This window comes from Myxine glutinosa, chromosome 1 (assembly GCF_964187855.1).
Source record: "Myxine glutinosa chromosome 1, kmMyxGlut1.1, whole genome shotgun sequence".
NCBI classification, from domain to species: Eukaryota; Metazoa; Chordata; class Myxini; order Myxiniformes; family Myxinidae; genus Myxine; species Myxine glutinosa.
In genome coordinates this window covers 344,699,966-344,725,397 of record NC_136261.1, presented here as the reverse complement: position 1 = coordinate 344,725,397, position 25,432 = coordinate 344,699,966, and the positions used below count along the sequence as shown (strand labels likewise).

The 25,432-nt window shown below is 51.5% G+C and overlaps 2 protein-coding genes across 5 annotated transcripts in view; both read right to left on the bottom strand.

The window, feature by feature from the left end:
- Positions 1 to 25,432, bottom strand: part of LOC144889494 (uncharacterized) — a 123,962-nt gene that overhangs the window by 433 nt on the left and 98,097 nt on the right. For 2 of the 4 annotated variants that reach the window (XM_078769849.1, XM_078769850.1), the window contains 2 exons: positions 20,194 to 20,396; positions 11,188 to 11,279 (listed from right to left, as the gene is read on the bottom strand). In XM_078769849.1, the coding sequence (XP_078625975.1) occupies positions 11,250 to 11,279; positions 20,194 to 20,396 (233 nt within the window). In that variant the 3' untranslated portion in view covers positions 11,188 to 11,249. Of the gene's footprint in view, positions 1 to 1,711; positions 1,779 to 11,187; positions 11,280 to 20,193; positions 20,397 to 25,432 lie in introns of those variants that run through there. The other 2 variants (XR_013621802.1, XR_013621803.1) reach the window with 2 other exon arrangements.
- On the bottom strand, positions 8 to 5,298 carry LOC137412735 (beta-2 adrenergic receptor-like). Its single transcript, XM_078780687.1, has 2 exons — positions 4,789 to 5,298; positions 8 to 1,778 (listed from the first exon to the last, which is right to left on the bottom strand). Exons 1-2 carry the CDS (start codon positions 5,296 to 5,298, stop codon positions 1,383 to 1,385), a joined length of 906 nt encoding a protein of 301 aa, XP_078636813.1. The 3' UTR covers positions 8 to 1,382.

Genomic DNA, 25,432 nt, shown 5'->3' with positions numbered 1-25,432 from the left:
AAACGAAATCAGTAAATAATAAGAAAAAAAAAAGAAATGCATGTTATGTACTTCAATATCATGAATGAATTTATTTTGAAATACAATTTTTTATTTCCTTCACAAGAATTTTAAAAAATGACCATATTTCTGGCTCACCCTGTATATTGACCTACCACTGTGCATTTTGGGGAGTGGAGGGGGAAGGTGCGGGTTGGGGTGTAGGCTGGGGTAGGAGCTGAAGTGTTGGCCCAGCAGTCTTTGCAAAAAACGTGAACGTACAGACAGACGACAAATTGTCTTTATTAGATGCATAGGAAAAACGTTTTAGCTTTGATGATGCTATAGACACAACATATTGGCCGTTGAATTGGAAATAATGAAGAAAAATCAATGTTAACATTGCCACGTGCTCTGGGGTCATGTTCACCCACAGGGCACATACAGATGGCCACTCCCAAAAAGGGGGTAACCATACCATTAGTCACAGAGCAGGTTGCGGATCACAGGGTAAGTGGTTGCAGCAAACAGGTGGTTGAACCAAATCCAAGTGAAACACTTGTGCCACAATTTTGGCAAAAGCAAAACTAACGATTTATAATTTATACACTTCATTCAAATTATCCGAATTCCCTCAAATAAGCAAGTACATAAAAGTAACAGATCGATAAAATGTTCCGGCACAATGTTGAAATTCCAGAACTAGGGCAGCAGCTGAAGTGTGTGTTACGTTAAGATGTATTTTTTTTTTTTTTTTTTTTTGTATACAAGATCGAGGCTCGTGAAAGAGCGAACATTAATCACACAGAAAGACAAACCGACACATAAAACATATAACATCGGGAGCGGTAGACAAGATGGGGAGAGAGGGGGAAGGACACAAACACAACATGTGAGAGCAGGGACCTAGAGACATGGAGACATCGAGAGATGTGTGCACGTGAATAACCAACTTGATGATATCACCAGTACTAGAGGCAGTTGTGACGATTTGCAGTGAAGGTAGTTGCGAAGTGGAGGACAAAGCAGCAACAATAGCATACCTTTTAAATTCTGTGTTTATTGTACCGTTTTTATGACAATTATTGACTTAGTTCACATTTTTAGACTAATTACAAAATGAACATTACAAGTTATACTGAACATTATTGTATTACAAAACCACATTAATCATGCAAGACTAAATTATAAGTTCCATAACAACAGTGCTTACATCATCAAACATTCTAACAAACAAATCAAAGCAAAACATTGTAATAAAATACAGAAGTTTTCGTAGCAATGTGAAAATGGAATGCAAATCATACAAGGGACACTAACGCATTGATTACAGTTGTAGAAAAGGTCGTTTTCTAAAATAACCAAAATTGGAACTTTTCCTATTCACCGTGATTTTTTCGTATTCAGTTATTTTGTGGGGTATTCACTATCTTTCGCATTTGGCGTCTCGTGTGCCACTGCTTCACCTTCTGAGAAGCTGCGTTCTTACAAAGCAGGAGCTTGTACGCCGCCAGAAACTCAGGGTTTCTTGTGTACAAAATGGGGTTGAACAATGAGTTTACGTAGCCCACCCAGATCGTTATATGGAATTGTGGTTCCGTAATACAATGACGACAAATTCCTTGCACAGGATACATGATGAAGAAAGGAAGCCAGCACACGATGAAAACTCCCAGTACCACGACTAGCGTTTTCAGTGCACGTCTTTCATTATGTGAAATTGTTCGCCCACCACTATTTCTTTCTTGGGTATTCTCATTCCTTGTGGAGCTCACGCCAGTCTGGTTGATCTTCTCCACCTAGGCACATACATTTGTATTTACATCTTGCAATTTCATTAATGAGTACTTTAGGAAGAAGCATTTTAGTATTAGAACGGTCTTGGGTGAGTAGTGTAAGGCTAACGTGACCACCATCATTGGTGAATGTATTTGCATAATGCATTGGTTATGCATTATGTTTGCCACTCTGTCAAAGCGCCTTTGGGCTTCTGGAAAAGCGCTATACAAAATAAATGAATTATTATTATTATTATATTATTATATTTGATGGGGTTTCAATTGGAAGTTAATTCTTCTGATTGGATCGTTATACAGAAGCTGGGCTTTGCAGCCACTGATCAAGTGCCATGTACATTAGGACAGTGCTCCTGTACATTAGGACATGAATTTTAAATTTGTTTAAGAGTCCAGCGATAACCTGCCTGCGCTTTGCGAAAGACGTGAAATTTCTAACATCCACCAACTAATTCCAAGATACGAGACACCCTTCTTAACACCCATATGAGGGATGGTGGACTTTGTGATGCAAAGCCCTGCCTACATATCAGAACCCAACAGCTTGTCATCAGGTGAAGACTCAAATCGAGACAGACAATCACATGTAAGATCACTACATCTGCACCACATGCACCATTTGCTGTTATGGGACTTCATCTGTGGCTTGCTGCCACACCGAGTTAGGGGGTTCAATTTTTATAGAATTGAACTTGGCTTGGTCACCAGTATTAAAAAATTGCAGTATGCCATCCTGATGAGCTCATAATAAGGGCAAAACGAGTTGTTGGATCTGCAATCATTTACTTGTGACCAATTACTCAGTCTTTAAAGATCTGAGTATCCCTGTAGAAGCCATCCTAATTTGGAGGTGATGCGGTGGTATGCATGCATGGAGTCAGTATCATGTCGTATGCAGAGTCGAAAGAGCCGGTTTTTTTTGATATATGCACAGATATACAGTAATGTGCAAACGTATGGGTTATTTTCACTTTTGTGGTCCTACTAAGCATTTGTGGGAAGTTTGAAGTGTGCAATATAGGTAAATAAGAATTCAAATTTCCTGGAAAGTCAATTTAATGTCACAGTTTTTTTTTTGGGTTTTTTTTACTTTAAGTGGATGAAATAATGAAGGAAATTGAAAATGTTTTATTCTTGCTGTGCACATCAGAGAGTGCGCTAGTACTCTCTATTTAGGGATGGCGTGAAAAAAAATGTCGGTCAAATCCGCTGCATACAAAAAATAATTTGGATCATCTTCTCCAAAAGGTCGCTTCGACTACATATGAGAGCTTACCTGGTCTGTTCAGCTGTTTGTCTATGCAGGGATCACTTTTAAATTCTCCAGACCATGGCAAAAGCAAAAAACCGAAATGGGTCAAAATCGGGAAATCTTCTTCTCGTTCATCATCATTAAAATAACTAGAACAACACTCGCGAGAGAGCATAGTCGCTTGAATGAGGGCGTTGCCCTGATGAAGCCCCAACAAGGGCGAAACCAGGTCGGTAACTGTGAGTTTTGTATGCACTTATGACAGTATCTGAACTGAGATCAAAAATTATGCTCTGTCGGATGGCTCTTCCGGAGCTTGGCAGGCAAAGCGCACGTACCTGACGGTGATGTCACAGTGTGCGCTCATTAGGCTGGACAACTTATATTATAATTTTATTGGTTACTCCTGGTCGCATTCAGGCGACTCTATATAGTGAGTGCTTATTTTTGTTTTCTGCTTATTGCTCCCATTAAAATACAGCGTAGCTGAATGGGTGACGCCGCACACTTCAACAACAAAGGGCAAACTAAACTAAATGTCAGGTTTAAATAAGACAGGTTCCTCCAAGATCCTCTCTAACGATGTTCTAATCATTTGCACCTGAGCTGGTGCACCTGATTCTAATTTTAGGTATTTGAAGTCGTGATAAATGAAGGGGTGTACTTACTTTTTCCACATGCGAAATTTGCATTCATGTTTATATAAATTATAAAATGGACTACAAAATGTAAATGTTTCATGATGTTTGTTATATTATATCACCTTTATCTATCAATATTGTTGAAATGAAGATCAAATAGCTGTATGTTGAAATATGTTGAAAAAGTCAAAACTTTACATAGGGTGTACTTACTTTTTCACGTGACTGTATTTATATATCTATATGTATATAAATATATATATATGTATATATAAGCCCATTTTGCACTGGCCTTTTTAAAGCCAATATCAAGACATCGCGTGCAGCTCATTAAAATCGTCCCGTACCCCTTGGCTAATCACTGACAGTCAAAATGGCTGTTCAACAGCTGTGCTATGAAGTGACCATTGAAGGTTCAAGTGACCATCCGTGACCGTTTTGTCTGACAGCAAGGACACTATTGTCCACAAATAAGTTCACACATTTACTAGACGCAGTGTTATTGTTGATATTTAACGGTTTCAAAGGTGGTAAGTTTCTTTTGCGTTTTCGGTCTTTTTGAAGTTGGTCAAAATGGTCAAATGTTTCGTTCAAAATGCCCATTTTGCACTGGCCTTTTTAAAGCCAATGTCAAGACATCACGTGCAGCTCATTAAAATTATCCCGTACCCCTTGGCTAATCACTGACAGTCAAAACGGCTGTTCAACAGCTGTGCTATGAAGTGACCATTGAAGGTTCAAGTGACCATCCGTGACCGTTTTGTCTGACAGTGAGGACACTATTGTCCACAAATAAGTTCACACATTTACTACACGCAGTGTTATTGTTGATATTTAAAGGTTTCAAAGGTGGTAAGTTTCTTTTGCGTTTCAGTATATATATATATATATATATATATATATATATATATATATATATATATATATATATATATATATATGTAAAATAATAAGAGTTGTGAGTTGTTAACATTGAAATCCACAATAAAACTAGAAAATAACATTGAATATGCCGACTGACCTGTCGATTGGCTTCTTTTAAAATGCGTGCATAAAGAAAGATCATCGTAGTAATTGGTATGTAGAAGGGAAAAATAGCCGTTACAAACACAAAATTTACATTTCCGATGAAAACACAGCATTCTGGGTTGTCGTAGCATTCTTGAGCCTCCTGGTCAGTGGCACGATACCAGCCAAAGTGAAGAGGTATGAATGAAAGAGAAATGGCTTCAACCCAGACAATGACAATTAAAAAAAAAGCACGGCGTGAAGTCATCAGAGTCCTATAACGAAGTGGCATCATAACCGCCACGTAGCGATCGATGGCGATCAAACACAGGCTGTTTATGCTTGCTGTACCACTCGATATATCCATCATGTAACGTATGTTACACGCCAGAGATCCAAAAATCCAGTTGCCTTTGACTATTTGAAATGCTGTGAAAGGCATTACCCCAATTCCAATGAGTAGATCGGCGCAAGCGAGGGAACAAATGAAGTAACTGGTGATGCTTTGCATGATATTCCGCGAGTGAATCACACAGGCGATCACCAAAGTATTTCCACATATTGTGAGCATCACAATTATGCTGGATGCAATGCTTAAAATGATGAACCATGGTTCTTCCATACCGACTCGTCTTGTTCTGTTCCTTTCATCCAATGCGTTTTTTCACATAAATCAGTGTATAAAGGGTCAAAAATAATTCTAATAACTGATCCCGAAGAACAGGGAAAATGAAATAATATATGGTAACTGTCAATTTACACTTCAACTGTATATTTTAATAGAACTCAGACATTTTGGCTTTGAAAAATAAAATTGAGGCACTGCAGAGGCAACGGCCACGGACAACATAAATATTCCTTCAAAGACACTGAGGGACCATTTGTGTTACGTCATGTTCGTCTCCAGAGAATCCTGCTGATCTCTGGAGTATGGGATTTGAAAAGTACAATGACATTAATTACCTCTCAGGATAGTTTTCCATTCAGAATGATCTGATGAGGTGTATAATTTGAAACACAATATAATTTAACGTCATAGTTGTACAGCAATTGAAGCTTTTCATGCTTATTTTTGCAATTTTTTTTCAAAATCTGTTTGAAGCGTTAATGTATAACCGTTTTAACGGATATCAGACAATTGAAGCTTTCAAAAAAAAAAGTACATAACAGGATTTCAGATGTTACGAGATAAACTACCAACCCTATTAAAATTACGACCATTCCATTAAAACTCAGAAGCCAGCCTGAATAATAATATTGTTACGTTTGTGGGGGTAAACAATGAAATATCTTAGTCAAGATAGAATTGTGTAGGTTTAGAATGCTCTGTATGCCGCGTGAAGCCAAATCAATGTACGTAAGTAGGCAGTCTGTCCGGGTAAGAGTGTTTGCATATCGCCATAAGGGATGTGGCTTTGTGCTAATTTATTCTAGGCCTTAAAGATGAATTCCCCAGTGTATTTTGCCTCCTGGGATCTTCCCTTCTGTTTTATTGCATTCAGCCAGCCAGGAAATCTAGGGCTCAGTAAAACAACTATAACAAATGGACCCATTCGCTCACAGCGCCGCTAGGGCTGACAGAAACAGCATTTGCCGATCGGCAAGTAAACCCCGACGTCATCCGAATATTCCCGAACAGAGAGTAGACGCCGCCCCACGACGACTCATGGAGAGGAGGCCATGCCCCCGCCTTTGTGATTGGTGGAGGCCCGATGGGATGAGTGAGTAGAGCTCGGTGATTGGACAGAGTGTGATGTCAGCGTGGACCATTTGAGAGCTGGAGGAAGATAATGCGGTCTCGCCATTTTTACTCTTTTTGTCCTGACATTCGTTGGAGGCGGTCGCATTTCCCTTGTGTGCTGGCTTTCAAGAGAACAGCTGTGTTCGCATTTTCCTCATTGTTCTGGCTTGGTCGTGGGCAGTGGCGCATCTTTGGCTCATGTGCGCCTGTGGAAAGAGATTGAACGGGAGAGGTTCGGGGCAGTCAGCGTCGCGGTAGGGGCCTCACATTGGGATGTTGGAGAGTGCAACTCCGCACCATTTTGTGCGCTTCCTGCACGGTGGATTGGACACGACGAACGACCAGCAAGATTTACCAGCCATTTGGGGACGCAAAGCAGTGCCGGTCGATTACCAAATCATTTTATTTTCCTTATCTTTTCCCCTTGTTTGTAGATGAGTCTGATTGGAGATGTCTCATTTCGGAATTTTAGTTTATCTCACCTTTCGTTTTCTTTTACATTACTGTAAATAAATTGATATTTGTTAAATTTTACTTTCTGTCCTGGTTTGTTTCTTTGTTTTGTGGGATTGGAATAACACCATGTGTTTCCGATCAGATAAGGTCTCAAACCTTCCCTCGCACGCGAAAACATAATCCCGCCTGGTTTGAAGTATGCCTCGGAGTTCAAACTCATTTTGGTCATCCGTCACCCAGGGGACTTAACCCCGGGAACGCGACAATATTAAATGGAGATGCAGCCTCTGACCACCTGCTGTTAACAACACCGTCACTCTTACAGCACTGTCTCTCTTACAGCACCCACGGTTGCCACAAACGTTGTGTTGGAATGCGCCAAGCTGGCATCTCATGTTTTGTATCTTTGATTAATTATTCCAGTAAAAGAACTCGGAATTGGAATGGTGAATCTGCTTTGATCCATCTACCTCATCACCCTGAGGTTGCCTCACAGGTTGCTTCTGACAAACCAGACGTGATCTGCTTAACAGAAACCTTCCTCCTTCATGATGTCTCTGATTCCTTGGTATCTCTCCCAGGTTACTCCCTCCTCTGGTATGATAGACCTGAGCCTCGTTCTGGAGGTGGGGTTGCTATCTTTATAAAAAACTCTCTTCCTCACTCGCCCTGCACTGCCCTCTCTCCACCTCACCCCCAGGAATACCTTTGGCTACGGCTTCCCCTTCGCTCCCACCTTTTGTTCATATGCATGTTGTACCGTCCACCAAACAGTGATTACTCCATCTACATCTCGCTGTCTGATAATATGGACCAACTTCTATCTACCCATCCCAACTCTCTCTTCCTCATATGTGGTGATTTCAACTGTCACCATGCCAGTTGGCTGGGGGTGGGTACCTCTCTCACCAGCCATGGCTCTTCAGGAAAGGACTTCTGTGACTCACTGGGACTGACACAATCTGTCAATTTCCCAACTCAGATCTCAGTCAACGGAGAATCTTCTCTTCTGGACTTGGTTGTGACTAACTTCCCTGAAAATGTCTGCTGCTCTTCTTCTGCTCCAATCGGCTCTTCTGATCATGTGCTTGTTAAAGTGGACATCTTTCTGACCATTTTCAGAGAGCCTCCTCAGCGTCGACGAGTCTGGCATTTCACTCAGGCCAACTGGCACGGTCTTCAAGCAGCCATCAATCATCTGGACTGGTCTCCCATCTCTACTGCTTCTGACATCAACTCATCCTGGGAATTCTTCCAAAGTAAATTGCTCTCTCTCATGCACAGTTTTATCCCTTCTCGTCTTCAGTTGTCATACCCTTCCTCCCGTCCATGGCACACGGAATCTTGTGGTGAGGCTATTTCCCAGAAACAACTTGCTTTTGTCTCCTGGAAGGCAGATCCAATGGAAGGAAATGTAATTTCCTTTCACAAAGCCCGGAGCAAGTGTGTGTATACCCTCAGGAGAGACAGGAAACACTATCTCTCCATGCTCAAGACTGAACTCTCAAACCTGTCTCCCTCTTCCACATCCTGGTGGCATCTCGTCTCTGGTGTTTGTTCCCCCTCCATCCCCTCCCTTACCTCAAAAGGCTACACAGCTGACTCCGCTCATGAAAAAGCTGAATGCCTCAACTCTGTGTTTGCCTCAAAATCTTGTGGCCCAAACCTGTCCCTCTCTGTACCCACCATACCCAGTCATAGCCAGCTGCTCCTAGACTATGTATCCTTCTCTCCTGACAAGGTGGAGAAGTTTCTGTCAATCCTCGACTCTGATTCTGCAACTGTACCAGACGGCATCAACCCACGGGTTCTGAAATCCTGCTCTGCCGCTCTATCTCACCCTCTCTCTGTTCTCTTCACACTCTCTTTTGCTCACGGTCATCTGCCATCAGCTTGGAAATCGGCCAACATTACCGCTTTACACAAAAAGGTGCAAAATCAGATCCTTGCAGCTACAGACCAATCAGCCTGCTCCCAATTATCAGCAAAGTCATGGAATCCATCATTGCTTCAGATATGAAATCTTTCCTCTTCTCCAATGGCTTGATCTCTGATCATCAATTTGGATTCAGACCATGTCATTATACTCTGAGCGTGCTACTTCTGCTGTCTCAACAATGGATGGAGGTCTGCAATGTCAAACAGGAAATTAGAGCAGTCTCCCTTGACATATCGCATGCCTTCGATACGGTCTGGCACCCGCTCTGCTCACCAAACTCTCCTCCTATGGTATCCATGGAAATCTCCACGCATGGCTGGCGGACTTCCTCTCTGGTTGTAGTCAACGTGTAGCACAGAATGGGTTTCTCTCATCTCCCATTCCTGTTCAGGCTGGCGGCAGTGTTCTGGGCCCTGTGCTTTTTCTCGTCTTCATCAATGATCTCTGATTATGTGATATTGACTCTCTTGAAAATCCTCTCTATCTCTTTGCTGATGACTCCACTCTCTGTCGCTCCATTCCTCATCCCTCAGATCGGCAGTCTGCAGTCTCCTCACTCTCTGCAGACTTGGACAAAATCACAGACTGGTCAAACAAGTGGAACATGTCTTTCAATCCTGACAAATCTCACACTCTCACTATGTCTCTCCGAAAAGAGTGACTGGACAACCCTCCTATCTACTTTCTCAACAATCCTCTCCAAGAAGTTCTGTCATTCAAGCTTTTGAGTCTCACTATCTGCCATGATCTTTCCTGGGAAAACCACATTTCCAAGCTGGCCTCCAAAGCCAGTCACCGACTGGGCATTCTCCATTTATTGGCACATTGCGAAGTCCATCCTTGGCACACCTGAGCTCCTCACCACATACAAGGCTTTCATCTGCAGCTCATTGGAATACTGTTCTCCCCTCTGGTCTGGTGCTCCTGCCTCACACCTAGCTCGTCTTCACACTGTTGAAACCAAAGCGTTCAGAATCATTGGAATCTCCCGTGTTGAAGCTAACTCCGAGGGCCTTTCACTCACTCACCACATAGAGGGAGGTGGTCTTTCTGTCTTCTACCGACTCCTATCCGGCCTAGCTGTCCCAGGTCTCTCTGTGCTGTGTACCCCAGATATACCTACAGGTCGCACAAGATCTGCCAGCAACCCTCTTCTGGTCAAATTGCCAAAATCAAGACTCTCTGCTCACCTTCACTCTTTCATTCCTCTTTACTCCCGCCTCCGGAACAAACTCCCTCACCCTCTTCAATTCCACTCCCCCCTCCAGGTCTTTAAAACAACTGTTCACCACCATCTCTTATCTTCCCCATCCAAAACCTTGATCTCTTCTACCCCCGTTACTTCAAATCCTGGAAGTTCTAGCAGTGTCCATGTGTTTTATACCTCTCCCACCCCTCCCCCCCCTCCGCCTTCCCATGCCTCCTCCCCCCAAGCCCGCTCCCTCCCACAGATTTTCTGATGTCCCTGTTCTCTGCTGTTGTACTTGTGTGCTTCCCTCTCTCTCCCCCCCATCTTGTCTCTTGCTCTTTTTATTGTATGTTTTGTGTGTCCGTTTGCTCTTTTTGGGATGTTAGCTCCGACACGAGCCTCGATCTTGTGTACCAAAACAAACACAAAAAAAAATTGTGATTTATTGACTCAGCGTATCTAAGGGTTAAATGATCTAAATTTATGATGTCATCACCCACGTAGTTTGGCGGCCATATTGGGTCAAATAAAAAACCCCGTCAAAAACAGAGGAGTTGGCCCTCACCAATTTGATTGTGCGTGCTCAGTGAATGAATGAATACCATCGACTTTTTATTGTTTTGAAAAGGGGTCAGCTATTTAACATATTTTTACATCAGAGAATGGTGAATTATATAATTACTGGTTTGTGTTCAGAATATATCAGCGCACGACAATTAAATCACCATGAATGTTTTGCAGGTGACATTTAAACCACCTTTCATGCATGTGACAAATATGATGCTGTAGCGGCTACCGCTGGGTTTTCACAATCGCCTTGCACCTATCAAGGACGCGGAGCGATCACCATGTCGGGCTCGTCCAGGATGCCCGGGCAGGCCCGCGCTCAACTTGCCAGGCCTCGGTCGGGACGCCCGGGCATGCCCGGGCAGGCTCGCCCTCAACTTGCCAGGCCGCAGCCAGGACGCTGGGCCACGCCCCCTCTCGCCTTTCCTGGGCAAACGCTCCGGGATAATATGTATATATATTGCTGCCCGATAAACGGGCTTTTCAGAGTGCCTGAGTGTTTGGTTTGAATAAAGCAACTCGGATGAATTCCAGCTTTTTGTTGCGTCCATTCTTCCGATCGACGTGGGAGCCCCAGCTCCTTCAATGCTTGCATATCATTCACCTTTCTGCTCTTCCCTCGTGCTTGGCTTGGTGCATGCTTCAGGGTTTCCCCAATCTCCGACTCTATATCAGCTATTTTCACCTTTGGATTATTTCTAATGCATGCTCCTAAAAGAAAAGAATGTAACATGAATATTATGTTTATAACAATGTGTATTTGATCAACAAATCCAAATTGAATGCAGGGAACAAAACTAAAATTAAATATTTGCTGATGAACTATGGTGTTATAACACGTTGTAATACGAAGTGTACATTGTACCTCACACCTCAACTCATGAACCTTAATTGTTTGCTCCCATCCACAGGCAATAAACAATGGAAGGTTCTCAGATTTCTGTCACACTAAAAAGTAGAACGGCACTCGGTAGAGGGACAAAAGAGCCAGGCTGACAGTTTACGTTTTGTATTCACTGAAAGGCCGGAACTGGATCCAGAGCTGAACTTAAATCGAATCGGCTTGTTCTTGGCACCTTTCCAAGTCATCCAACAAGTTTTGTCCGAATTCGTCCACAACTTTGAGATATCCTATTCAAGCGCGGCGTTACGCGCGCTGCTTGTGAGCAACGAGGAAGCGGACAAGCGGTAACATATGAACGTCTTTATTGTAAGACTACACTGTAACACTGAACTCTTCCGGGCTGGTCGCCCGGTGTATATCCTGAGGCCACGCCTACCCCTCGGGCGTGGCCACCGCCCACTTGGTGCGTGGAATGATGTCACCACGCCAGTGGGCTTTTGTGTCCGCCACACGCGCCCCCCCAGAATTCCCGCGCACCTGGAGGGCCAGTTTGCGGGGCAGACGAATGACCCGGCCGAAGCGCCCCCTGGCGATCGGCGGCGTCTGGGGTGCAGGGATACCAGGTGGGATGCCCCTGGCTGCCCCTGGGATGGGTGCAGGACCGGGGGGCGCCGTGGCGGCGGGGCTGGGCGGTGCCGGGGGTCCGCCCGCAGGAGGGCGGCCCCGATGTGGGGGTCGGGCCACTGGCGGTGGATGGTCCACATCGAGGTGGGCCGGCTTGAGGCGGTCTACCGAAACGCGGTCAGGAGTACCGCCGATGTCCAGGGTGAAGTGCTTCGCCCCGGTCTCCAGCACGCGGAAAGGCCCATCGTACGGGGGCCGCAGTGGTGTCCGATGGGCATCGTGGCGGACGAAGACGTACTCCGCCGTGCGAAGCTCCGGGGCGACGTGCGTCGGTGGGTGCCCGTGGCATGCCGTTGGCACCGGGGCGAACCTCTGGGCGGTCTCTTGCAGAGCGGAGCGCTGCTGTGCCACGGACCATGGTGCCGTGGAGTCGGGGAGGAACTCGCCCGGCACCCGCAGCGGTTGCCCGAAGACCAACTCCGCCGCGGATGCGCGCAGGTCCTCCTTGGGCGCCGTCCGGAGGCCCAGCAGGACCCAGGGGAGCCTGTCGACCCAGCCGCCGTCGCGGAGGGTGGCCCGGAGCGCGGCCTTCAATGAGCGGTGAAATCGCTCACACAGGCCGTTAGCCTGGGGGTGGTAGGCCGTGGTTCGGTGCAGCCGGACCCCGAGCCCCTGCGCAACCGCCCCCCAGAGCTCCGAGGTGAACTGGGGGCCGCGGTCGGATGAGATGTCTGAGGGGGCGCCGAACCGGGCGACCCAGGTGGCGATGAAAGCCTGCGCGACATCGGCCGCCGTTGTCGACGCCAAGGGCACGGCCTCCGGCCACCGGGTGGTGCGGTCCACCATGGTGAGGACGTGGGTGAAACCCCGTGAGGGGGGCAGAGGTCCCACCAGGTCCACGTGGACGTGGTCAAACCGGCGTTCCGGCACTGTGAACGGGGCCAACAGGGCCTGGGTGTGCCGGTGCACCTTGGCGCGCTGGCACGCGAGGCATGTCCTGGCCCAGCCGCGGACGGCCTTCCGGAGGCCATGCCAGACGAACTTGTCGGCGATCAGCCTTTGGGAGGCCCTCGCGCCCGGGTGGGACAGGCCGTGGATGGCGTCAAACACCTGGCGCTGCCAGCCCGCGGGCACAATGGGGCGAGGACGCCCGAGGGAGACGTCGCACAAGAGGGCCACGCCCGCGCCGTCGAACGGCACCTCGGTGACGCGGAGGCCCGTGACGGTGGTCCGCAAGGCCTGGACGTCGGGGTCAGCGGCCTGGTCCGCTGCCATCCGGGCATAGTCGATGCCGAGGTGGACTGCGTGGGCGACGGCCCGGGAAAGGCAATCCGCCACCGGGTTGTTCTTCCCCGCGACGTGCTGGATGTCCGTCGTGTACTCGGACACGGCCGAGAGGTGACGCTGCTGCCGGGCCGACCACGGCTCGGTGACCTTGCCCATCGCGAAGATCAGCGGCTTGTGGTCGACGAAGGCAGTGAACGCCCGGCCCTCGAGCAGATGGCGGAAGTGCCTGACCGCCAAGTGAAGTCCGAGCAACTCGCGGTCGAAGGTACTGTAACGGCGTTCGGGCGGGCGAAGCTGCCGGCTAAAGAACGCCAGCGGTTGCCAAGCTCCACGCACCCATTGCTCGTGCACCGCGCCCACCGCGTAGTCCGAGGCATCGGTGGTGAGGGCGATCGGTGCATCGGGCGCCGGGTGCGCGAGCATGGTGGCGTTAGCCAAGGCGAGCTTCGCGCCCGTGAACGCCGTGTCCATCTGCTCGGTCCAGGTAACGTCGCCTTTGCCCGGCTTACCTCGGAGAGCTTCGTGCAGGGGGCGCAGGAGCTGGGCGATACGGGGCAGGAACCGATGGTAAAAGTTCACCATGCCCAGGAACTCCTGCAGCCCTCTGGTCGTGCGGGGGCGCGGAAACCCCTTCACCGCCTCCACCTTGGCCGGCAGGGGGACGGCTCCGTGCCTGGTGACACGGTGCCCCAGAAAATCGATTGTGGCGGCGCCGAACCGGCACTTTGCGGGGTTCACAATCAGGCCATGCTGGCCCAGGCGTTCGAAGAGCGTGCGGAGGTGGCGTAGGTGCTCTTCGCGGGACGCGCTGGCGACGAGGATATCGTCCAGGTAGACGTAGACAAAATCCAAGTCGCGCAGGACGCTGTCCATCAGTCGCTGGAACGCCTGAGCCGCATTCTTCAGACCGAAGGGCATGCGCAGGAACTCGAAGAGTCCGAATGGCGTGATGACTGCCGTCTTCGGGACGTCCTCCGGCCTGACGGGGACCTGATGGTAGCCGCGTATGAGGTCCACCTTCGAGAAGAAGGACCTGCCCGCCAAACGGGCGGAAAAGTCCTGAATGTGGGGGACGGGGTAGCGGTCGGGAGTCGTGGCGTCATTGAGACGGCGATAGTCCCCGCACGGTCGCCATCCCCCGCCGGGCTTCGGCACAATGTGCAGCGGCGACGCCCAAGCGCTCTCTGAGCGCCGAACGATGCCGAGTCGCTCCAGGGTAGCGAACTCCGCTTTTGCCACCGCCAGCTTCGTCGGCTCGAGGCGGCGTGCCCGGGCGTAGACCGGTGGCCCGACGGTGGGGATGTGATGGGCCACCCCGTGCTTGACGGCCCCCGCCGAGAAGGTGGGCCGCGTGAGGGCCGGGAAGCCGGCGAGGAGGCGGGTGAATGCGTCCGCTGCCGGAAGCGTACAGACCAACGTGGCCGGAACCGAATCGTTCGGCAAGCCGCTTGGCAAGCCGCTCGTTGAGCTGGGCAACGCACATGCAAGCGAGCTGAACGTCTCGGCCTGGACAAGCCGTCTGCGCTTGACGTCGACCAGGAGCCCATTAGCGCACAGGAAGTCCGCGCCAAGCAGTGCCATGGGCACGTCGGCGGTGACGAACGTCCATCGGAAAACCTGCCCTCCAAACCGCAGAGAGAGGCAGCGTTTTCCGTACGTACGGATGGGCGTCCCGTTCGCGGCAAGCAGCGCGGGGCCCCCACCCGCGGCGTGCTTGTCTGACGTGCCGGCGGGAATGACACTCACCTGTGCTCCCGTGTCGCACAGGTAACGGCGCCCGGAGAAGGTGTCCGTTATGAACAGCAGGCTGCTCGAACGGCCGGCGCTCATCGCCACAATTGAGCGCCGGCCCGGGCGTTTCCCGACCCGTTGAAGGAGCACGGCGGATGACACCGCCGAGCTTCGTGGCCGAACTTGGCGTGGAACCAGCACCAGGTGGTGGAGCTGGAGGAGCGCGGCTGGCTCCGCCAGGCCGGTGGAGTCGACGGGTTTCCCCGCGGTGGCGGTTTTCGCCGCGGCGGTGGGCGGGGCGTGGCGGCGTCTGGGGTGCAGGGATACCAGGTGGGATGCCCCTGGCTGCCCCTGGGATGGGTGCAGGACCGGGGGGCGCCGTGGCGGCGGGGCTGGGCGGTGCCGGGGGTCCGCCCGCAGGAGGGCGGCCCCGATGTGGGGGTCGGGCCACTGGCGGTGGATGGTCCACATCGAGGTGGGCCGGCTTGAGGCGGTCTACCGAAACGCGGTCAGGAGTACCGCCGATGTCCAGGGTGAAGTGCTTCGCCCCGGTCTCCAGCACGCGGAAAGGCCCATCGTACGGGGGCCGCAGTGGTGTCCGATGGGCATCGTGGCGGACGAAGACGTACTCCGCCGTGCGAAGCTCCGGGGCGACGTGCGTCGGTGGGTGCCCGTGGCATGCCGTTGGCACCGGGGCGAACCTCTGGGCGGTCTCTTGCAGAGCGGAGCGCTGCTGTGCCGCGGACCATGGTGCCGTGGAGTCGGGGAGGAACTCGCCCGGCACCCGCAGCGGTTGCCCGAAGACCAACTCCGCCGCGGATGCGCGCAGGTCCTCCTTGGGCGCCGTCCGGAGGCCCAGCAGGACCCAGAGGAGCCTGTCGACCCAGCCGCCGTCGCGGAGGGTGGCCCGGAGCGCGGCCTTCAATGAGCGGTGAAATCGCTCACACAGGCCGTTAGCCTGGGGGTGGTAGGCCGTGGTTCGGTGCAGCCGGACCCCGAGCCCCTGCGCAACCGCCCCCCAGAGCTCCGAGGTGAACTGGGGGCCGCGGTCGGATGAGATGTCTGAGGGGGCGCCGAACCGGGCGACCCAGGTGGCGATGAAAGCCTGCGCGACATCGGCCGCCGTTGTCGACGCCAAGGGCACGGCCTCCGGCCACCGGGTGGTGCGGTCCACCATGGTGAGGACGTGGGTGAAACCCCGTGAGGGGGGCAGAGGTCCCACCAGGTCCACGTGGACGTGGTCAAACCGGCGTTCCGGCACTGTGAACGGGGCCAACAGGGCCTGGGTGTGCCGGTGCACCTTGGCGCGCTGGCACGCGAGGCATGTCCTGGCCCAGCCGCGGACGGCCTTCCGGAGGCCATGCCAGACAAACTTGTCGGCGATCAGCCTTTGGGAGGCCCTCGCGCCCGGGTGGGACAGGCCGTGGATGGCGTCAAACACCTGGCGCTGCCAGCCCGCGGGCACAATGGGGCGAGGACGCCCGAGGGAGACGTCGCACAAGAGGGCCACGCCCGCGCCGTCGAACGGCACCTCGGTGACGCGGAGGCCCGTGACGGCGGTCCGCAAGGCCTGGACGTCGGGGTCAGCGGCCTGGTCCGCTGCCATCCGGGCATAGTCGATGCCGAGGTGGACTGCGTGGGCGACGGCCCGGGAAAGGCAATCCGCCACCGGGTTGTTCTTCCCCGCGACGTGCTGGATGTCCGTCGTGTACTCGGACACGGCCGAGAGGTGACGCTGCTGCCGGGCCGACCACGGCTCGGTGACCTTGCCCATCGCGAAGATCAGCGGCTTGTGGTCGACGAAGGCAGTGAACGCCCGGCCCTCGAGCAGATGGCGGAAGTGCCTGACCGCCAAGTGAAGTCCGAGCAACTCGCGGTCGAAGGTACTGTAACGGCGTTCGGGCGGGCGAAGCTGCCGGCTAAAGAACGCCAGCGGTTGCCAAGCTCCACGCACCCATTGCTCGTGCACCGCGCCCACCGCGTAGTCCGAGGCATCGGTGGTGAGGGCGATCGGTGCATCGGGCGCCGGGTGCGCGAGCATGGTGGCGTTAGCCAAGGCGAGCTTCGCGCCCGTGAACGCCGTGTCCATCTGCTCGGTCCAGGTAACGTCGCCTTTGCCCGGCTTACCTCGGAGAGCTTCGTGCAGGGGGCGCAGGAGCTGGGCGATACGGGGCAGGAACCGATGGTAAAAGTTCACCATGCCCAGGAACTCCTGCAGCCCTCTGGTCGTGCGGGGGCGCGGAAACCACTTCACCGCCTCCACCTTGGCCGGCAGGGGGACGGCTCCGTGCCTGGTGACACGGTGCCCCAGAAAATCGATTGTGGCGGCGCCGAACCGGCACTTTGCGGGGTTCACAATCAGGCCATGCTGGCCCAGGCGTTCGAAGAGCGTGCGGAGGTGGCGTAGGTGCTCTTCGCGGGACGCGCTGGCGACAAGGATATCGTCCAGGTAGACGTAGACAAAATCCAAGTCGCGCAGGACGCTGTCCATCAGTCGCTGGAACGCCTGAGCCGCATTCTTCAGACCGAAGGGCATGCGCAGGAACTCGAAGAGTCCGAATGGCGTGATGACTGCCGTCTTCGGGACGTCCTCCGGCCTGACGGGGACCTGATGGTAGCCGCGTATGAGGTCCACCTTCGAGAAGAAGGACCTGCCCGCCAAACGGGCGGAAAAGTCCTGAATGTGGGGGACGGGGTAGCGGTCGGGAGTCGTGGCGTCATTGAGACGGCGATAGTCCCCGCACGGTCGCCATCCCCCGCCGGGCTTCGGCACAATGTGCAGCGGCGACGCCCAAGCGCTCTCTGAGCGCCGAACGATGCCGAGTCGCTCCAGGGTAGCGAACTCCGCTTTTGCCACCGCCAGCTTCGTCGGCTCGAGGCGGCGTGCCCGGGCGTAGACCGGTGGCCCGACGGTGGGGATGTGATGGGCCACCCCGTGCTTGACGGCCCCCGCCGAGAAGGTGGGCCGCGTGAGGGCCGGGAAGCCGGCGAGGAGGCGGGTGAATGCGTCCGCTGCCGGAAGCGTACAGACCAACGTGGCCGGAACCGAATCGTTCGGCAAGCCGCTTGGCAAGCCGCTCGTTGAGCTGGGCAACGCACATGCAAGCGAGCTGAACGTCTCGGCCTGGACAAGCCGTCTGCGCTTGACGTCGACCAGGAGCCCATTAGCGCACAGGAAGTCCGCGCCAAGCAGTGCCATGGGCACGTCGGCGGTGACGAACGTCCATCGGAAAACCTGCCCTCCAAACCGCAGAGAGAGGCAGCGTTTTCCGTACGTACGGATGGGCGTCCCGTTCGCGGCAAGCAGTGCGGGGCCCCCACCCGCGGCGTGCTTGTCTGACGTGCCGGCGGGAATGACACTCACCTGTGCTCCCGTGTCGCACAGGTAACGGCGCCCGGAGAAGGTGTCCGTTATGAACAGCAGGCTGCTCGAACGGCCGGCGCTCATCGCCACAATTGAGCGCCGGCCCGGGCGTTTCCCGACCCGTTGAAGGAGCACGGCGGATGACACCGCCGAGCTTCGTGGCCGAACTTGGCGTGGAACCAGCACCAGGTGGTGGAGCTGGAGGAGCGCGGCTGGCTCCGCCAGGCCGGTGGAGTCGACGGGTTTCCCCGCGGTGGCGGTTTTCGCCGCGACGGTGGGCGGGGCGTGGCGGCGTTCACGAGGTGCGTATCAGCATGCTGCTGAAACTCAGCGTGCTGTAGAAGATGATGCTGTGGAACAGCAGCGTCGAAGGCCGTGACGGCCACGCCAACGCTCGCCCGCATGTCCGAAGCGGCGAAGTACTTGTCCGCCTCGGCCGCCAATGCTCGGGGTTCCGTTAGCCCGGTCCCGGCCAACGCGAGGCGAACCTGCGCTGGAAGTTGGCGACGGAAAAGCGCCCGGAATAGCGAACCGGGGGCTTCGTCGCCCAACAGTGACAGCATATGGTCCATTCGGACCGACGGGCACGTCTCACCGAGCTCGGGGAGATCCAGGAGGCGGTCGGCCCGTGCGTCGTCCGTGAGGCTGAACGTGGCTAGGAGTAGCCGCTTGAGTGCCTCGTACTTGTGGCCGTCCGGTGGGTGGCGAAGGACGGACACAACTCGAGCGGCCGTGCCAGGCCCGAGGGAGGCAACGACATGGCAGTAGCGCAGGTCGTCGTTGGTGAGGCGCCGAAGCTGAAATTGGGCTTCGGCTTGAACGAACCAGACCTCGGCCTGGGCCTCCCAAAATTCGGGAAGTTTAATCGCCATTGACTTGTCGTTGGCCATTGCAATGGCGTCGTGTTCGGAAGGATCGCTACGGCAGATCCAACGTCGAGGGTCACCAGTAAAGCGCGGCGTTACGCGCGCTGCTTGTGAGCAAGGAGGAAGCGGACAAGCGGTAACATATGAACGTCTTTATTGTAAGACTACACTGTAACACTGAACTCTTCCGGGCTGGTCGCCCGGTGTATATCCTGAGGCCACGCCTACCCCTCGGGCGTGGCCACCGCCCACTTGGTGCGTGGAATGATGTCACCACGCCAGTGGGCTTTTGTGTCCGCCACACTATTATATATAGCTTTTGACACTATCACTGAACTGTGAAGAATCACTTTAAAAATTCTCGTATTCGGATCCAGATCCGGATCTTCACCAAAACCGAACACCCAAACTGTCCACCAAATTTCGGCCAAATCCCTCAAAACTTTGAGATATCCTGCGCATAGACAGATAAACAGACAGACAGCCAAACAAATATTGAGATGAAAACATAACCTCCATCCAACTTTGGTGGTAGAGGTAATAATTTGTTGTTCAACTTACCAATGACCAATCTCATTAAGGGAAGGTGCTCAAACTAATTTTTTCCTTTTCTCCCTTTTAAACTGTAACTGGACCAAAGTTCATTTGTTCCGATTTGGCATAGCATCCGGCGCACACTTGCCCCAAGGTCTGCACCACCCAAAGAGGCAAGATATGCAATCTGAAGAAGAAAAATACTAAATGTCACCATGGGTTTGATGACTATAACCTTGGCTACCAATTGTGTCAACTTACCAAATTTAGAGTTTAAATAGCTCAGAAAAAGGTGTCTCACACAAATTGTGGCACTCACTGTTTCCATGGAAATGTGTACCAAATTATTTACATCAATATGTGATGCATACATACCAACTGCTTTTTTAAAGTCTCCTCTTTGGAGATCCTATCGCACAAAGCAATCAGCTGCTGTTCTGTGTTAACAGGCTCTGGAAGGATATCCTCAACCTCATTCAGGTGGTCTTGTTGTGTGACCATCATCCGTAGCATTGATGTCTGCTCAATCTGATTGTCCAATATTTTGTTGAGTTTCATTAACACTATCGCCTGAAAATCTGTCACAATAATACATTTGAAACAGTTAGAAGTCTTAAAATAGCACAACAGAATGCAGAAATAATTTCGATGTGACATCAAGCCAAGGGTATGACATTGTGAGATTAACAAGCACTCCCTACAATAACATTGGCCCAAAAAGAAAAATAACGTTCTCCTTTATATTTTTGAAACTTCAAAAACAAATTGGCAGTACAATAAGCTTGTCAAATGATATTATGTTTAAAATGCATGTTTATATATATATATATATACATATATATATATATATATATATATATATATATACATATATATATATATATATATATATATATACATATATATATATATATATATATATATATATATATATATATATATATATATATATATATATATATATATATATATATATATATATATATATATATATATATATACAGTATATATATATACAGTATATATATATATATATATATATATATATATATATATATATATATATATATATATATATATATATGTGATCAAGGCACCTCCTAGCTTTAATGGTGAGCACCAGCCACGAATTATGTCTCACACGGTAAATACCGCATAACCCGCAAGGAACCAACAGCCTGTCTGCCACACAGACCATCGTTCCCACCAGTGCAAACCAAAACCAGGGGGTGCGGTGCGATCGGCGGGGATAATAATCAACGAACATAACAGCGTGACGAGCGCTGTCCTGATCTCCTGTGGACCGAAGTCCTAGACCAAAGCGTCACCTCCGACCCAAAGGGTCTTCTGGAGGCTTCAGCCCAGCCACTCTGTCAACAGACAGAGATTTATTCATTGGTCCAAGCCCGAAATTCGGGTCCATTTCGGGTCCAAGCACGAAATCTGGATTGGCGGCTCTGCTTGATGTTTAGCCAATGGGGACCAATGAATAAATCTCTGTCTGTTGACAGAGTGGCTGGGCTGAAGCCTCCAGAAGACCCTTTGGGTCGGAGGTGACGCTTTGGTCTAGGACTTCGGTCCACAGGAGATCGGGACAGCGCTCGTCACGCTGTTATGTTCGTTGATTATATATATATATATATATATATATATATATATATATATATATATATATATATATATATATACAGTGATCCCTCGTTTATCGCGGGGGTTACGTTCCAGAACCTCCCGTGATAGGTGAAAATCCGCGAAGTAGAAACCATATATTTATTTTATTATTTTTATATATTTTAAGCCTTTAAAAACCCTTCCCATACTCTTATAAACCTTTCCCACACTCTTATGAACCCTTTCTACACTCTTAAACACACTTTTGAGACCCATCCTTAGTCCTTACGTATTAGAAAAATATTTGTACGTGTATATATAGCTGTACAGTACATTGATGCAAGTTCTTTTATAATTGCAATTAATTAACAAACAAACATACACATATGATCATGGAACTACACAAGTACAGTACAACAAAGTATTTACATTGATGCAAATTGTGTTTTTGAAAGCAAAAGGCAATAATTGACAAAAGTGCCTTAAATCAAACCTGAGGCCTAAGCATAAAGAAGTCTTCATGAGCTATTCAAAATAGAGATGATGATTAATTTTGAAAATTAATAAGAAATGTGTCGTGAAAATCAAGGACAGACACGACTTGACCCTTGGGTAGGTTTAATATCATTTAGATCTGTAGTAACATCCTGTAAAATACATACAAGCAATAGACATTAGAATCAGAGCATTATATGGGCAGTGTTGATATCAGTAGGTAAAACAACACAAGCGCAGCATCTAGGGGCGTACATACCATTCAACTAAAGGTCTATGTCACAGTGAGTGTCGCTGGAGTGGCCTTGTGCCGCGGTTGTCCCGGGTCTTATAGACGCCCCTTTTGGTGGGATTCGTGAGCACTCCCTGGGCTCACCTTCGGTATAATTCCACTCGGTATAATTCCACTACATTCTCCCCGCCGTTAGAACTATACTGCCGCTAGGCAGGTTGCAAGCAAGCGTCAGCGATAATCGAATGGACACGTCAATCGGGCCACCCGTAGCGGTCGGGGCGGCGAACGACCCGGCCAGTGCATGTTCGGAAACTACCGGGTACGGCGTCCCCTAGCCCGGAGTCCTCCGTGTCGGAGGAGCGGCCGGAGGCGGGTGTCGGAGGGGGTGCCCCCAGAGCCCCAGAGCCAAGGGAGTGGGTGACGACGGAAGCAGCGGTAGTAGTTCCATAGTGGAAGCTTCGGTAGAGTCCATAGACTCGTAGATGGGTTCGTCGATATCCCTGTCGACGTCCCCACAAGGGGCGAGATGGCGGACGGAGACGGTAGACTCGCGGCCGTCCGCCGTTAACACACGAGCATGCTCGGGATTAGCCTGGAGGACCTGCACCTTATCAACGAGGGGGTCGTACTTGCTAGCGCGAACCGCTCGTTTGAGATAGGCGGGCCCCGGCTCAGCGAGCCAGCTGGGTAAAGATTGGATACTACCCGAGCTTCTAGGGTGGTGGAACAGTCTTTCGTGAGGAGCTTGGTTGGTGGCGGTACATAGGAGAGCCCGGATCGAGTTTAGAGCCGCAGGTAGCGACCACGCCCATTTATCGAGGCCCCGGCCGAGGGTCCTGAGGCTTAGCATGACAGCCCTCCATATAATCCCATTAAAGCGTTCGATCTGCCCATTCGCCTGAGGCCGGTACGGGGTGGTGTAGCTCGAAGCGACATTATTTTGGAGCAAGTAGCCCCTCACCTCCTGAGATAGGAACACCGCTCCCCGATCGGTATGTACGTAGGCCGGATACCCGAACATAGAAAACAAATTCTGCAGGCACCGTATAACTGTGGCGGCCGACATATCCCCGCACGTATAAGCAAAGGGGAATCGCGAATACTCATCAACGATAGTGAGCAGATAACGAGAGTTACTCGACACCGGCAGCGGCCCTTTGAAGTCCATCGCCAAGCGTTCCCACGGTCTAGTAGCCCGAACCAGCGTCCCCATAGGAGGGTTGTAAAAACGCGGTTTGAGCTCCGCACAAATAGTGCAATCACGGCAGATCCGGCGGATGTCCTCAATCGAGTACGGCAGATTACCACTGCGCACAAAATGCTTGAAACGCGCTACCCCGGGATGCCCAATATTGCCGTGCAAAACGCGCAGTCCCTCCAAAGTTACAACCCCCGCGCAAGTGGCCGGCCTTGATAAGGCGTCGGCGACCAGGTTATCCTTCCCCGGGCGGTATTTGATGGTGTAGCAGAAGTCGGCGAGTTCGATACGCCAGCGGGTGATTTTCTCATTCTTAATGCGTTGAGCATGTAGGGTATCGTACATGAATGCAACGCTTTGTTGGTCCGTGATGATTTGGAAGCACCGCCCTAGCAGGTACGGCCGCCATCGCCGGATCAATTTGACGATCGCGTACGCTTCCTTTTCGACAGACGAATGCCTGCGCTCAGCGGAGGTGAGAGTCCTCGAAAAGAAGGCCACAGGGCGTCCCCCTTGGGAGAGAGTCGCCGCTATCGCATGATCCGAGGCATCACTTTCCAAGACGAAAGAAGCACTCTCGTCAATCGTCGCTACAGCGGCGCCAGCGATGTCGGCTTTAAGGCCCTCGAAGGCCGCCATAGCGGCCGGGCCCATGGGGAACATGTCGCAGGCCACGAGGGGGTGGAGCTTCGCGGAGAAATTTTGCACCCACTTCGAATAGTGGGCGAGCAGCCCAAGAGCGCGTTTCAACGACGCCCGATCGCTAGGCGGAGCCATAATCGAGCAAAGGTCGCAGACGCTCCTTATCCGGAGAGACAGAGCCATAGGTCACGGTGTACCCCAAAAGATCTACCGTGCGGAGAGAGTAGCGACACTTAGTGTCATTCATGGTTAGGTGATATTTCTGCGCGACCTCGAGAAAGCGCTTCAGATTAGCGTCGTGATGCCCCTGGTCGTACCCACAAACTGTAAGATTGTCTAGATAGACAAAGACATCGGTCAAGTTCTCCTTCGCAATGAGGTCATCCATAGCCCTCTGAAAAGACGCGACACCGTTAGTTACCCCAAAATGGAGTCGAGTGAACTGGTACAACCGCTGACCCGATTCAAAGGCTGTATAGACGCGATCAGCCTTAGAGATGGGGACCTGATGATACGCACTACGCAGATCGAGAGTGCTGTAAACGGAATACCGGGCCACCTGGTGGACCAGGACATCCATCCCCGGTAAGGGGTAGGCATCCAGCTGGGTAAACCGATTTATCGTCTGGGGGGAGTCGATTACCATACGCCGGCGGTGGGCCTCACTTCGCACCACTAAGACTTGGGCCCTCCATGGAGACCTACTGGGTTCAATGATTCCGTCCCTTAAGAGCTGGGCCGTTTCCTCCGCAATGAATTGCGCGTCCGCGCGAGAGTAGCGCCGCGATTTTACGGCTACAGGGGTACAATCAGTGGTCAGATTGGGGAACAGCGAGAGAGGCTCCACGTCCATCTGAGTGAGGGCGCACACAGCAAGCGTGTCCGGCCCACCGAAGTCTATTTCCAAACGCCCATGTCACTTAAGGAAATCAAGTCCTAACAGAATGTCGGCGCATAATGCAGGTAAAACCATGAGATACACGTCTGGGAACGCGCGCCCCTTTATCACAAGTGTCAATCGACAAGCCCCTTTCGTGCTCAGCCGAAGTCCTTGGGAGGCCATGAAGATCCGTCGTGTTGTCCCGAGAACCGGCCACCCATGTTGCTGCACCAGTCGATGATCGATAAAACTATCCGTAGACCCCGTGTCGATCAAAGCTTGCGCAAAGACACCCGCAACCGTGAGCGGAATGATGGCTTGCGCAAGGCCGGCAGACCCGGCAGGGATTGCGCCGTCCGGGCGAGAAGATCGCGCCTCGCGAGTGGATCCCACCCCGGCAGCAGTCTTCCGGTCGCTCGGATAGCCCATGGAGGATCCTCGTGACAAGCGCATAGGTGGCTCCTCTGCAGTTTCAAGTACATCAGAAAACCCACTGTCAGAAGACATTCCCACGCCGGCTGCAGTTTGCCGGTCGTTCGGGCAACTCGTGGAA